At 56.8% G+C, this 14,324-nt stretch overlaps 1 protein-coding gene across 1 annotated transcript in view; it reads left to right on the forward strand.

Moving 5' to 3' along the window:
* The window catches only part of ITPR3 (inositol 1,4,5-trisphosphate receptor type 3), a 36,099-nt gene that overhangs the window by 17,091 nt on the left and 4,684 nt on the right, over nt 1–14,324 (forward strand). Inside the window, exons 23-51 of the mRNA XM_019470371.1 lie at nt 180–237; nt 447–612; nt 778–942; nt 1,158–1,226; nt 1,680–1,805; nt 1,980–2,102; nt 2,277–2,477; nt 2,850–3,101; nt 3,192–3,317; nt 3,634–3,759; nt 3,863–3,983; nt 4,738–4,922; nt 5,059–5,207; nt 5,388–5,496; nt 5,671–5,761; nt 6,003–6,172; nt 6,848–7,022; nt 7,105–7,289; nt 7,661–7,861; nt 8,279–8,389; nt 8,704–8,799; nt 9,066–9,167; nt 9,458–9,544; nt 10,225–10,335; nt 10,822–11,014; nt 12,017–12,142; nt 12,665–12,837; nt 12,947–13,111; nt 13,604–13,796. Of these exons, the coding sequence (XP_019325916.1) occupies nt 180–237; nt 447–612; nt 778–942; nt 1,158–1,226; nt 1,680–1,805; nt 1,980–2,102; nt 2,277–2,477; nt 2,850–3,101; nt 3,192–3,317; nt 3,634–3,759; nt 3,863–3,983; nt 4,738–4,922; nt 5,059–5,207; nt 5,388–5,496; nt 5,671–5,761; nt 6,003–6,172; nt 6,848–7,022; nt 7,105–7,289; nt 7,661–7,861; nt 8,279–8,389; nt 8,704–8,799; nt 9,066–9,167; nt 9,458–9,544; nt 10,225–10,335; nt 10,822–11,014; nt 12,017–12,142; nt 12,665–12,837; nt 12,947–13,111; nt 13,604–13,796 (4,155 nt within the window). The remainder of the gene's footprint in view (nt 1–179; nt 238–446; nt 613–777; nt 943–1,157; nt 1,227–1,679; nt 1,806–1,979; nt 2,103–2,276; nt 2,478–2,849; nt 3,102–3,191; nt 3,318–3,633; nt 3,760–3,862; nt 3,984–4,737; nt 4,923–5,058; nt 5,208–5,387; nt 5,497–5,670; nt 5,762–6,002; nt 6,173–6,847; nt 7,023–7,104; nt 7,290–7,660; nt 7,862–8,278; nt 8,390–8,703; nt 8,800–9,065; nt 9,168–9,457; nt 9,545–10,224; nt 10,336–10,821; nt 11,015–12,016; nt 12,143–12,664; nt 12,838–12,946; nt 13,112–13,603; nt 13,797–14,324) is intronic.

The raw sequence follows: 14,324 nt of genomic DNA on the forward strand, positions 1-14,324 counted from the left end.
GCTGCTGGCAGGGAGCATGGGGGGGGGATTGGAGTTTGTGCAGATGGGATGAGGTGTCCTGTGTCTGTTGTGGATGCTTGGAGCAGGGGCCAAGGAGCTGGGTTGGTGCCTGCGGGTTTCTGCCGATGCACAGGGATCACGTTGGCCGCCCCTTTCATCTCCCTTTCCTCTCCCTTCAGCTGCAGCCATGAACCTGGACCGGATCGGCGAGCACGCAGAAGCCATGTTCGGTGTGGGGTGAGTCCCTGCCCCCTCCGGTGCATAGTTAGCCTGGCCATAGGGCTCTTCCTCTCCTGTCCATACTGCCGAGGCTGAAAGCTGCAGGTGATGAGGAAGATGAGGCTCTAAAGGCTAATGCAGCTGTCCCCATCAGCCCCGAGGGGTGACTGAGTGCACGCAAGCTCCCACATGGCTGCTAACGCCAAGCGCTTTCGTCCCGGCTTCAGGAAGACGAGCAGCATGTTAGAGGTGGATGACGAGGGAGGGAGGATGTTTCTGCGGGTGCTGATCCACCTGACGATGCACGACTACCCGCCGCTCATCTCCGGCTCCCTGCAGCTCCTCTTCAAGCACTTCAGCCAGAGGCAGGAGGTCTTGCACACCTTCAAACAGGTAACTCTGGTGGGACGCTGCTCTGGAGTACCTCTAAGCCCACACTTGGCTGTGGGTATGGGACATGGGATGGGTCCTGGCCCCTTTCCTTGGGATGGAGGTCTGGAAGAGGAGGGGAATGGGGTTTGTGCCCCAAACTGGAAACCCCTGGGAATGTCGCTGCAGGTTCAGCTCCTGATCTCAGCCCAGGATGTCGAGAACTACAAGGTGATCAAGTCAGAGCTGGACAAACTCCGCACTATGGTGGAGAAATCGGAGCTCTGGGTGGACAAGAAGGGCAGCAGCAAAGGGGACAGTACGGTGGAGGGGAACAAGAAGGAGAAGAAAGAGGTGAGAGCCCTGAGCAAGACCCTGGGAACTGGGGCAGGAGAGGAGTGGGAGGCAGAGGTGCAGCTTGCTTCAATCCAACACCTGACGCCTCTTGATGGGCCATGCACCCCTCTCCCTGGAAGAGGAGGGTCAGGGAGGGTCCTGCAGGGTGTAGTTATGCCCCAGGCTTTGGAGAGGTGCAGCGGGACCCTGGTGCTGTTTCTGTCCCCTTGCAGCATGCTGCCGACGAAGAGGTCATTGCTCCAGGAGAGAAGAGCAGTGAGAACTATCAGATAGTCAAGGGGGTAAGTGAGACCGAATCCTGTCCCCAGGGCTGTTCCTGGAGGCACGGCCGGCCGTGTCTGCCTGGCCTGGGCTGGCACGGGCGCACCAGCAAGAAGGGAAAGGGTGGGGGAGGATTTCCAAGCTCTCCTGTGGTTCAGTAGAAACGAGTCCAAGCCAGGGCTTGTTCCTGCCAGCTCAGTGCAAGGAGGAGCCCTGTTACATCCCCAGGGCTCGCAAGTGAACCTTGCACTGGGGGGACTGGAGGGGAGAGGGTTGGTGACGGGTACGAGGGCTCTCTGTGTGGCACTGCAAGGAGGATTTCTGAGGGGGGTGCCAAGATTTGCGAGCGATGCAGGGAGCATCTGGGTTTATGGAGGGCACATCTGGATTGCAAGCAAGCCCCTAGTGCTGGTGGGCCATCCTGATGGGCTCCCAGGCTCAATTCCCCCCTGTCATGGTCCTTCTCTCCCCAGATCCTGGAACGGCTGAATAAGATGTGCGGGGTCGGAGAGCAAGTGCGTAAGAAGCAGCAACGCCTTCTGAAGAACATGGATGCCCACAAAGTGATGCTGGATCTGCTGCAGATACCTTATGAGAAGGTGGGTGGGCAGAAGCTGGCTGGTCCTGAAGTGCCCAGGGCAAGGGGTGGGGGATGCGGGGACCCCCCTACATGGCTGGGTCCTGCAGCTGGGCAGGGCAGGAGGGGCAGCAGACTGCTGCTGCTCTCCATCCCTCGCCAACTCTGGGTATTTCTCTTCTCTGCCCTTCCTCAGGGTGATGCCAAGATGATGGAGATCCTGAAATTCACCCACCAGTTCCTGCAGAAGTTTTGTGCTGGCAATCAGGAAAACCAGGCCCTGCTGCACAAACACCTCAACCTGTTCCTGACCCCAGGGGTGAGGAGAGGGGACCGAAGGGCAGTTGCAGGCAGCAGCACAGGGAGAGACTTCAGTACTGAGAGCAAGAGATACAAAAGCCAGGAGGAGACCACGGGAGAGGAAGGGTCAGGGCAGGAGGGGAGGCTGTTCCTCGCAGCCCCCCCGCCTTACTCTGCTCCCCTCGTCCCGCAGCTCCTGGAGGCTGAGACGATGCAGCACATCTTCCTCAACAACTACCAGCTCTGCTCAGAGATCAACGAGACGGTGCCGCAGCACTTCATCCACTGTGTGGCCACCCACGGCCGCCACGTGCAGTACCTCGACTTCCTGCACACCATCATCAAGGCTGAGGGCAAGTACGTCAAGAAGTGCCAGGACATGATCATGACTGAGGTGAGCACCTCTCCCACCCGCCTGTGGGGCATGAGCATGGGGCGTAGCAGGGCATGGCTCCTGGGAGGTGCACGGTTGGCTTCTTCCTTGAGGGAAGAGCCTTCCCAGCCATGCTGGCTTCTCCCTGGAGTAGGAAACATCTCCAGGAGCTTAATGCAAGGTCCAAGAGCCAATAACCATTTTGGAGTCCCACAGGCTGTGATTTTTTTTGATTGCACTGCAAATGCCTGGTTTTCCCTGTAAATGCACGGCCCTTTCACCCTTCACCGCCTGCTGCCTCTCATCGCCCCGCTGCAGAGGACACCGTTTTCTGCCTTGTGAGGTTTCTGACCCTCCTTCTCTGGAGCGGTGACCACTGACCCTTCCCTGCAGCTCACCAACGCTGGAGATGATGTGGTGGTTTTCTACAACGACAAGGCTTCACTGGCCACCCTTCTGGAGATGATGACAGCGGCCAGGGATGGGGTGGAGGAAAACAGCCCGCTGATGTACCACATCTCACTGGTGGACCTGCTGGCTGCCTGCGCCGAGGGCAAGAACGTCTACACAGAGATCAAGTGCACGTCTCTGCTGCCCTTGGAGGACGTGGTGCGGGTGGTGACACATGAGGATTGCATCACGGAGGTACGGGGTGCCCAGCGAGGAGGATGCCAGTGGCTTTGCACTGATTGCCTTCTCCTGACGGTGCCTGTGCCCCCTCTCCCTCCCCGGCAGGTGAAGATGGCTTACGTGAACTTTGTCAACCACTGCTACGTGGACACGGAGGTGGAGATGAAGGAGATCTACACCAGCAACCACATCTGGACTCTCTTCGAGAACTTCACCCTGGACATGGCCCACGTGCGTGGGGAGGGCTGGGTGGGAGGGACACAGCAGCAATGGCTGCTGTATTGGATGGGGACAGGTTGGTGTCACCAAGGCTCCCTCAAAGCCTGGAGAGTCAGACTTGGGGCATGGGCACCATGGGGACTTATGTAGCTGCCACGCTAGGGGCTGGGGAGCAGTCAGGGCTCTCTGGTGTAGACCCAGGAGCTGTGTCACCAGCCACATCCTTTAGCTCAGCAAGGTCCCAGCAGTGCTGTATGCCAGCAGCATCCAGCCAGGACACGTGCTCATCTCGCTCGGGTGCCATCAGCATCCTCCTTTCTCCTCACAGATGTGCAAGAAGCGAGAGAAACGCCTGCCAGACCCTACGCTGGAGAAGTACGTGCTGACGGTGGTGCTGGACACCATCAATGCGTTCTTCAGCTCCCCCTTCTCAGAGAACAGCACCTCGCTGCAGGTAATAACATGGACAGGCCATGGCTGGGGGAGGAAAGCAACCCCCCGAAACAAGGTCTGGACACACCTTGCACTGATACATACCTGCCTGCTCTCTCCTTCAGACCCACCAGACCATCGTGGTGCAGCTTCTCCAGTCCACCATGAGGCTGCTGGAGTGCCCCTGGCTGCAGCAGCAGCACAAGAGCTCGGTGGAAGCCTGCATCCGCACGCTGGCCATGGTCGGTAAGGAGCCATGCCAGAGTGATGCTCTGTTCCCCACGGACCAGGAGGATGCAGCCACCCTTGGCTGCTTCTGCTCCGGCAGTGAGCAAGAGCCATCGTCCCTACTGCAGGTCTTGGCAGGGTGCCCCGGAGAGAGGCTGCCAGCTGGAAATGGGGAGGTTTGGCTCTGGGATGTGCTTTTTTTTTTGAGCTACATCTCCGGGCGTGACCAAGGAGGCGTGGGGATAACCGAAGCCTGGGCTTGACTGGGAGATCCCTGGTGTGTCCCTGCTGGTGGAGGGCCTGGAAACAAAGCCAGCATTTATGGTGGTTTTCCCTCGCCAGGACTTTGCCCTCAGCCTGCTTGTGGCTGCCTGACTCAGGGCAAGTGTTGTTAGCACTGAGTCACCCTGTGGAAAGGATTGCTCGGTGGTTAGACACTGGGTGGGGATTTCCCTTTGTAATTTGAGGCAGGGTGCTTACAACATCTCCATGCTGGGCTTTCCCAACCAAAAACTGGAGGTGGTGCCTCTTTCCATCCTACCTTGGGCTGGGAGGGCTGTGGGCAATGTTGTGCTGCAGTGTGGAGGGATGGATGGAAATACTCCACCCCTTACTAGCCTGGAGGAGTTTACTCTTGAATTTAACCCAAATCTTCTCTGCTGCAAATGAAGAGCCGGTGAAGGGGTGGCCGGCCCAAGGCGGTGTGGTAGGACCCAGCCGATGGGGTGGGCTGGGTCATGGCTGTCCCCAACCCTGGCTCCGTCTCCTGCAGCCAAGAGCCGCTCCATTGCGCTGCCCATGGACCTGGACGCCCACGTCAGCTCCCTGCTCAACAGCAGCTCCACCAGCACCGTGCAGAGGAACACATCCAGCTACAAGACGGCCACGCGGACCTTCCCCCGCGTCTCCACCACCCCCAACCAGTGGGACTACAAGAATATCATAGAGAAGCTGCAGGTATGGGGCAGGGAGGCGGGGGTGGCATGGATCAGTGCATGATAGCAAGAAGGTGCTGGCGTTGCAGGGGTCCCTCTCCCGTGCTCATGTCTCCTAGGCATGCATTGGCCCTAAAGGTGTGTGCTGTGACTTCTAGGACATCATCAACGCCCTGGAGGATCGCTTGAAGCCACTGGTGGAGGCTGAGCTGTCTGTCCTGGTGGATGTCCTCCACCGGCCAGAGCTGCTTTTCATGGAGGGGACGGAGGCGTTTCAGCGATGCGAGAGCGGAGGTTTCCTGTCCAAGTGAGGACGCTTTGCAATTGCCCAGGGGTTGCTGGGAGTGCTGGGAAGGGCTGGTGACCTTCATCGTTTGGGGGTTGTGCATCCTGGCTCGTGCCTGCAGCCTGGAGGGATGGCGGGGATGGTTCCCTCGGGGACCCCCTTGTCCCTCTCGGCTGTGTGACGGTGGGTCTGCTGTGCCAGGCTGGTGCAGCACACCAAGGACCTCATGGAGACGGAGGAGAAGCTGTGCATCAAGGTGCTGAGGACGCTGCAGCAGATGCTGGTGAAGAGGAACAAGTATGGCGAGAGGGTGAGCACCGTGATCCCATGGCACATCCTCAGCCCTGCTCCTTGCCTGTGCAGCCCCTGCTTCCCAGGCTGGCAGTGCTTCCCTCCCCGCTGCAGCCCGCGGGTGCTCAGCCTCGTTCTGCTCTAGCGCTGGCCTTGGCGTTGGGAGACTCATGACATTTATTTGTCTTGGCAGGGCAACCTGCTGCGGAAAATGCTTCTGAACAATTACCTGCAGAACAAGAAGTCCAGCTCCAAAGGGGAAATCATGGATGCTGCTGGAGGAGGTGAGTGCCCCTCTCCTGCGCCTTCCCTGTCTCTCTGCGCTGCTCACACACACCTCGAATTCCCGGCTCCCAAGCCATGATGGGATCAGGTCTGTAGCTGGTTGCCACGCCGCCACCTCCATGGGAGTAAAGGATTTGGGGAGATGAAGAGATGGGACTGAGATGCCCCTGACAGTGATTTAGCTGTGCTCGTTCTCCTGCGCTACCACAGCATCACATCCGTCCATGTCCTCTCATACAGGCCAAGACCAGGACTGGTCCGCTATCGCTGCTGTCCAGTGCCGGCTGGACCGAGAAGGGGCCACCAAGTTGGTGGCTGACCTCATCATGAACACCAAGAACGAGAAGATCTTCCAAGAGAGCATCCTGCTTGCCATCCGGCTGCTGGATGGAGGCAACACCGAGATCCAGGTGCTGAGCCCCGACTGCGTGGTGGGCACCAGTCCCAGGGGGATTGGGCAGCCACGGTTTGATGTGTGCAGTGTAACCGTCCCAGCACTTGGATAGACGTGGGTGCAGGGCAGTCTTCAGTCCTGGGTTGGCCCCTGGGCAACAGGTTGCCAAAATACTGTTTGGCTGCATGCGGTGGCTGGCCATGCAGAGGAGGAGCTGCAGAAATCTGTCTGGTTTTGAGTTTTCCAGCTCAGTGGCCCTGGATCAGGGCAGGTTGTTGCAGGTTGTTTCTGGAGCAATGCTGATGCCCTCTGCCGGGTATTGCTAAAATGGCTCAGGGCTGCAGCTCTCGGGTGAGAACTCGTGGGTTATCTTGAAGTCTTTATCACAGGGAAGCCGAAAAATTGTACGTGCAAAAAGCAGTAGGGTTCCAGGGCCTGGAGCTGCTGTAATTGCTGCTTGCTCTGTCCCTAACCCTGCTTAGGGTAAAGGAGAGCACAGTGGCAGGGGACAATCCACCCCTGTAGATCCAAGAGGACTGTGACGTCCAGGGCTGTTGCTTGGAAATAAACCTGCTCACCACTTTATCTCGGATGAGGTCTTGAGTGCTGGAGGCTACCAAACCAGAGGGGCAGGCAGAGACTGTTTGGACCCCGTGGTGGAGACTTGAATGACTGTCCTCTCTCCTCCCAGAAATCCTTTTACAACCTCATGACGAGCGACAAGAAGTCTGAGAAGTTCTTCAAAGTTTTGCACGACCGGATGAAGAAGGCGCAGCAGGAGACCAAGTCTACGGTGTCTGTGAACATGAGTGACATCGGGAACAAACCTCGTGAGGACAAAGACGAGCCTGACCCTGGCACCAAAGGTATGGGGCCGTGTCCCCTTGGTAGAGCCAATGTCTGTCTTGTCAGATAGTCCGATGCTAACGAGGCTGGATTGCTCTCTAGGACGAGGAGACACCTTCCTCATGCCTGGCACCCCCTCCCGATACCCGATGGCCATAGGGTGTCGGAAGGGCCATGACACTGGGGAGCAGGGCCAGAACAATGAAATGGGGGTGACGGTCCTGATCATGGAGCCTATCCTGCGATTCCTGCAACTGCTCTGTGAGAACCACAACCGGGACCTGCAGGTTGGTTACGGGGGCTGCTAGTGTCTGGGGGTCAGGACAGAGGCCATGGGACTGGGGCGTGGGAAGGCTGGGCTCTGCCCCAGTTTGGTCCAAAAAGCCATTGCACCAGCCACTCTGTGCCTCAGTTTCCCCATCTGCAAATGCACCATCCCTTCTGGATAACTTTTGGTGTTGTGGAAGGAGCCGTTCACGGCACAACTGTGTCCGTGGGACTGGGTGCTGCTCTCGGAGGTTCTGTATGTTACAGGGGTGGCCCCAGCCCAATTCTCCATCGAACTGCAGCTGGAGGAGGTGTCGGGAGGGGGATCAGGACTGTCCCCCCCATCAGAGTGATGCCGCTCAGCCACATAACTGCAGGCTTTGCTCGACAGAACTTCCTCCGGTGCCAGAACAACAAGACCAACTACAACCTGGTGTGCGAGACACTGCAGTTCCTCGACATCATGTGCGGCAGCACCACGGGGGGGCTGGGGCTGCTGGGCCTCTACATCAACGAGTACAACGTGGCCCTCATCACCCAGACCCTGGAGACCCTGACCGAGTACTGCCAAGGGCCCTGCCACGAGAACCAGGTCCGTGGGTATCCCTGTAGGGTCTGGGTCATTCCCGGCGTGTCTGGGGCGTTTCACCGCTGATCGGGGATGCCCAAAGGAGGATTTGGGGAGGGGATGCGTGGGAAAGAAGCAAGGACAGGGACAGCTTTTGGTTTCAGGGTGTGAACAGGAGCAGAACATGGGCAGTAGAGGATGCCAGGGTGCACAGGGATGCTGCGCGGGTTATGAGCTACTGCTTGGCTAGATAATATGGTGATGCAAATGGGGGTTAAATAATATAGTGGTGCAAACAGTGCCCTTTCCAGGGAGACAGGGGATAATCAGGCAGGGTCAGTGCTGTAGGCAGGGCACCGTTTCGGACCTGGGCCGTGTTGGAGGGTGAAGGTGGGAGGACTGGCAGAATCTGTGGGCTAACACGTTGCATTGCTCCCCCAGAGCTGCATCGTGACCCACGAGTCCAATGGGATTGACATCATCACAGCCCTCATCCTTAACGACATCAGTCCCCTCTGCAAGTACCGGATGGACCTGGTCCTGCAGCTGAAGGTAGGCAGAGCCTCGGGCTAGGATGGTGGGCACGCGTGTGTGCATCACTGCGTGGGCTCGCTGGCATGGCCATGGGGTGTGCTGAGGGTTGAGGTGGCCACTGTAGCAGGGGACTGTGCATGCGTCAGGTCCTCGAGCGTGGGAGCATGTGGGCTTGGTGGGACAGGGCTGGTGCATCTCCACCACGTGAGGCTCGGATGCCTCTAGCACGGGGGAGTTACAGCTGACTGGGGCATGGGGGGGTTTCTGCCGACACCAAAGCCCTGGGCAGCGGCAGGGCACAGCTCCCCTCAGCCAGGGCTTCTCCTCGCCAGGACAATGCCTCCAAGCTCCTCTTGGCCCTCATGGAGAGCAGACACGACAGCGAAAACGCCGAGCGGATCCTCATCAGCCTCCGCCCGCAGGAACTGGTAAGGGCTGACAGTGAAACACCCCCAGCCTTGCCCCAGTGACCCCCCAGCCTCCCCCCGACCCGTTGCTGGACCTCTTCTGCCTGTGGGTCCTGATGCAGCTTCTGGTTTGCAAACCAATAACCATCTCATCTGCCATACTGCTGGTCACTGCCTTCTGCACAAGCATCCTTGCCTAATGGTTTTCCCAGTGCCATTCATGCCCAGAGGAGGAAACCGAGGCAAGGAGATGGGGAGAAGCTCACTGTCCCTCTGCTGCCTTCCAGGTCGACGTGATTAAGAAGGCCTATCTGCAGGAGGAGGAGTGTGAAAACGCTGAGGTTTCACCCCGGGAAGTTGGCCACAACATTTATATACTGGCGCTGCAGGTACTGAGCTGTGACAGCAGGGTCCCCCCTAGGCTGGGGTCCCCGTGCTGTGCTGGGCTCCCACTCCCCGATTTGCATGTTTTTCTCTATATTTATTTACATTTCCTCTAGCCAGGCTGGCCTCCTTGGGGAGGCATGGCTGGGAAATGTGCTTTTGGCTCCTGTGAAAAGCCAGCCCCCGGGGCTTGCCGGCCATCCCGCTCCCCTGTGCACCCCGTGTCCCGCTCCCGTGTGCGCCGGTGGCTGCTCGCCAGCCTGTGCTCACCCGGCTATCGCTGTGCCTTTTCCAGCTGTCCCGACACAACAAGTCCCTGCAGCAGCTCCTGAAGCCGGTGAAACGAATCCAGGAGGAGGAGGAGGAGGGCATCTCGTCCATGGTACGGAGGGGCCTCGGGAACGAAGGCAGAGCCCCCGCAACCCGCCCCGACCCTGACCAGAGACTGCAAAGAGCTGCTTCTCCCACCCTTGCTGAGTCACCTGGGTTTTGTTGTTTAAGATTTGATGGGTTTTGGTATTCCCCGGGGGGACTAAAGAAAGAAAGACTTATCGGTGCCCTTGTAGCCCAAACTACAAGCCCAAAGGCGCGTGCACCTTTTATAACCAAGCTGCGGAGAGCTGTATTTGTGGGGCTCCCCAACGAAGGCCCAGCCGTAGGGTGATGTCCAGCTCGCCGCAGGGACAGGCTGGTGGCCCTGATGGCATCCTGCTGGTACCTGCTTTCTCCCCTTCCCTTCAGAAAAAGAAGGGCTGAGTCCTTTGCCTGTGTACCTTAAATCCCGAACAAGATTCAGCAGTAATGAGATTTCCCTGGGGTTTTATGGGCATTGATTTGTAATTTGTGGATTAGCAGCATTTGGATGTAATTATTGCAGGGAATCAAATGTCTGTCACCTCAGGGAGGGCTCGTACCCCTTTAGGAAGCTTTAATTCATTTGCTTCTCCCTGAAACCTCATCAGCTTTGGTAGATTTTGAGGAACGCTGTTGTCAGTGCAGAGTTAGACCTGACTCCCCTGGCTGAGGCCACTCTCATCCTCTCTCCCTCTCCCTGCATCCCAGCTCAGCCTAAATAACAAGCAGCTGACGCAGATGCTGAAGTCGACGGCCCCGGTCCAGGAAGAAGAGGAGGACCCGCTGGCGTATTACGAGAAACACACATCCCAAATCGAGGCAAGAGCTGTTAGCTGTTGGGTTGCCAGTATGCACATGGTCCATGAAGCCCACGTGTGCTCCAACTGCCTCGCGCCTGGTTATTTTGCACTAGGAGCCTTCCCATCCCTGTGCTGGCAAGAAGCAGACGGGCCCTTGGCTCTGCAGAGAGCTGGTGGCGTTAGCAGAGCCCATGGGGAGCTGGGGGAACGAGCTGGCCCCCCGGACCCTTCCTTTCTCTCCCCGCAGCAGCGGGGATGCAGCCGTTTCGGCAGTCCCGGCCCCGCTTGCCAGCATGGATCCCCTTGCAGGCGGGCCAGCAAGGGTTCACATGCGCTCAGCTTTCCTCCAGCACAGCCGGGGCTGCCTTTGCTGGGCCAACTTGTAGCATTAGGCGAGTGGCCGGTGATATGAGAGGAGGGCACAGCTGGGTCTGGGAAAGAGGAAACCAAAGCCTGGCAGGGGCAGGTTCTGACGGCACCCTGCCCTTTGCCTTGCTTCCTGCAGATTGTGCGCCTGGACCGAAGCATGGAGCAGATAATCTTCCCCGTGCCTGGCATCTGTGAGTTCCTCACCAAGGAGACCAAGTACCGGCTCTTCACCACCACGGAGCAGGACGAGCAGGGCAGCAAAGTCAGTGACTTCTTCGACCAGTCGTCATTCCTCCACAACGAGATGGAATGGCAGAAGAAACTGCGCAGTAAGAGCAAACCAGACCTTCCCTTCAGGCTCCCCCCGGCCAGCACGGGCGCTTCGAATAGCCCCTGTTGTGAAAAAGGGAGGCAGCCCTGCTTTGAAAGGGCTGTGAACCCTGGCAGCAGCCTGGAAATCACATCTCTGAGCTCCTTGTGCCCTTTGCTCTGTAGAGCACACCACACTCGGCGGTTTGCAGGGAGTGGAGGTTAATCAAGTTCCCAGGGATGTATTTCCTCCATGCCTGTTAGTGCAATTCCTCGGTAGTCTGAAATGCATCTTACAGCACATTCCCTGGGATTACACCTGTGGGTGTTTTCCCCCGGAAAGCCCTCCCTTCGTTTGTTTTCAGTTGCCTTCTCCTAAGCCAGGATCTAGCAGCTACATATGGGAAATAAAACTTGTTTCTCTGCACCCTGCAGACCTGCTTAGGTGCTTCCAGGGCTGCATCAGAACGGAAATCCTGGCGTAAAATAACGGGAGCTCAATAAAGAGTCGCACTATAAATACTGCGATGCAGCTATGGAGTAGTGTAGCTGCTCTGAAAACACTTGCAGATCCAGTCAAAACTATCTTAGGAATTCGGCAGGAAACAAGTTTCCAGTATGGATGGGAGATTGCTGGCTGGGTCTCCTCTGGGACCGAGCACCGGCGCTGAAAACACAAAGACACTGTTGTTTTGAAGGACGTGAGCAGCGAGACTGTAGGAGGTGGGAGATGGGGAGGAGGGTGAGGAGGAGAACGGAGCCGGTCTGATTCCAAGGTGCCAGAGCAGGTCAAAGGGCCGAGAAGCCAAGAAATGTGAGCAGTAACATTTTGAACTTGCATTCCCGTTTCAGCAGATGAGGAGGGAGCTTTTATTAACGTTTTGAAGGAAGTGGGAGGCAAGGGTCCCTCCGGGCCCGCTAGCTGTACTGAGCCGAGCCCTCCGGATATCTGGGAGGACAAAGCCTTCGCCGGTTGGCACAAGGTTGGCTGAGGTTTGTGTGTCTGCCTCCTCTCCCTCCAGGCATGCCGCTGATGTACTGGTTCTCCCGCAGAATGACACTCTGGGGAAGCATTTCCTTCAACCTGGCTGTCTTCATCAACATAATCATTGCTTTCTTCTACCCCTATGTTGAAGCCACTTCCATGGGTAAGTGCCCCAGCATCTGCTGCTCCTCAAGGTGGAAGAAAAAGGGGACCTTCATATGCAGGAAAACTGGTCCCTTACTTGTACTCCTCCCACCCTCAGTCTCCTTTTGACTCCTAAAGGCCCAAGTCCTTTCTGCTGGTGAAAGGAAGGGATTGAGTCAAGATTTCAGTTGCCAGCCCTCCCACTGCTTCCTTTTTAGGGAAAAGTCTCTTCTCCCTGGGCTGCGCTTTCCCTGTCTGTAAGATGGGGGAAGCAATGACGGAACACGTACCTGCTGTCAGGCAAAGCCTCCATCATTTACGGTGGTTTTGAGATCTCTGATAAAAGATGCTAGAAAAGTGTATCAGTAAGAACCATCTTAGTCAATACTAGTCTTTGCAGTCAAGCATAATTTCTCTCTTTCTTCCCTCTGATAATCAGCACATTAGTTTTTCTGGACAGTCTGGACAGCAGCACCGTGTCCGATTGGCAGCGTGCATTTCATCTCATGCCATTTAATTGCTGTGGGTCTTCTCTTCCCAGGAGTGCTGGATTCCCCGCTGATCTCGCTGCTCTTCTGGATTCTGATCTGCTTCTCCATCATGGCCTTGTTCACTAAGCGCTACGGTGTCAGACCGCTCCTCGTGGCACTGATCTTGCGATCGATTTATTACTTGGGGATTGGACTCACTCTGAACATACTGGGAGCTCTCAATGTAAGTTCTCCATGTGCTGGAGAATGTAGCAGCCCATGGCACAGGAGGCTGTTCTGCCTTCATAAAGTGCAGCAAACCCCACTCCCTCCCGTTTCTGGTTGTTCCCCAGCTGACCAACAAGATTGTGTTCGTGGTGAGCTTCGTGGGCAATCGTGGGACCTTCATCCGAGGCTACAAGGCCATGATCATGGATGTGGAATTTCTTTACCACGTTGGCTACATCCTGACGAGCGTCCTGGGACTCTTTGTGCACGAACTCTTCTACAGCATCCTGGTACAATAAATGCAGATGTGTGGGGCACGGAGGTAGCCAGTCTGCCCCGTTAGAAGCTAGAAGGTTCCTGTGACACCTTCCAGGGGCTGATTGATAACAGCAGTGAGAACAATTCACTGTGCTCTAATCTTTGCGTAGGCTGATCTTTCTGCCTTCCGACAGTATCTGTTACTGTCTCTCTCCTGGTCTTTTGCTCGCTCTCTCTTTCTAATCTCTACTGTGTACTTTATGTGGGTCAGCTGGGAGACAACATGAGCTGGTGAGGGCAGAGGCAGGGTGTATGTGTCCTATTCTGGGCTCTCCTGCTGTGCATAAGTCACTTCATTCTTCTCTGCTTCCCTACAGTAAGCTGGGAAACTTAAATGCTTTATGTGAAAGTTAGGCAAGGTCTGCTGAGTGATCCAAGATCTCAGGATAAAAGGGGATATAGGTAGGCCAGGCATTATCAAGAAAAGCACCCCACGGCATTTCTTTGCTCCTGGGTCCTTTCAGCTGTTTGACTTGATCTACCGTGAGGAGACCTTGTTTAATGTCATCAAAAGCGTGACGCGGAACGGGCGCTCCATCCTGCTGACAGCCCTCCTGGCTCTCATCCTCGTCTACCTCTTCTCCATCGTGGGCTTCCTGTTCCTGAAGGATGACTTCATCCTGGAGGTGGACCGGCTGCCGGACAGCAAAGCCAAAGGTTGTTCAGCCCTTGCCCTCGTTGGCTGCGGTGCTTGGGCTAGAGAGGGGCCGGGCAGAGCGTGGGTCCCCTTCTGCAGCTGGACCATTGCATGAGACCCTGCTCCCTCCCCGCTGCAAAAGCATGCACGTTGAGAAGCACGCACTATTTCTGTATCAGAAATAGCGTGGCCAGCAGGAGGAGGGAAGTGATCGTGCCCCTGTACTTGGGCCTGGTGAGGCCGCACCTCGAATACTGTGTTCAGTTTTGGGCCCCTCACTCCAAGAAGGACATTGAGGTGTTAGAGTGTGTCCAGAGAAGGGCAACGAGGCTGGTGAGGGGTCTGGAGAACAAGTCTGATGAGGAGCGGCTGAGGGAACTGGGGTTGTTTAGCCTGGAGAAAAGGAGGCTGAGGGGAGACCTCATTGTGCTCTACAACTACCTGAAAGGAGGTTGTAGCGAGGTGGGTGTCGGTCTCTTCTCCCAAGTAACAAGCGATAGGACGAGAGGAAATGGCCTCAAGTTGCACCAGGGGAGGTTTAGATTGGA

Source organism: Aptenodytes forsteri, unplaced genomic scaffold (genome assembly GCF_000699145.1).
Source record: "Aptenodytes forsteri isolate BGI_AS27 unplaced genomic scaffold, ASM69914v1 Scaffold142, whole genome shotgun sequence".
Lineage (NCBI taxonomy): Eukaryota > Metazoa > Chordata > Aves > Sphenisciformes > Spheniscidae > Aptenodytes > Aptenodytes forsteri.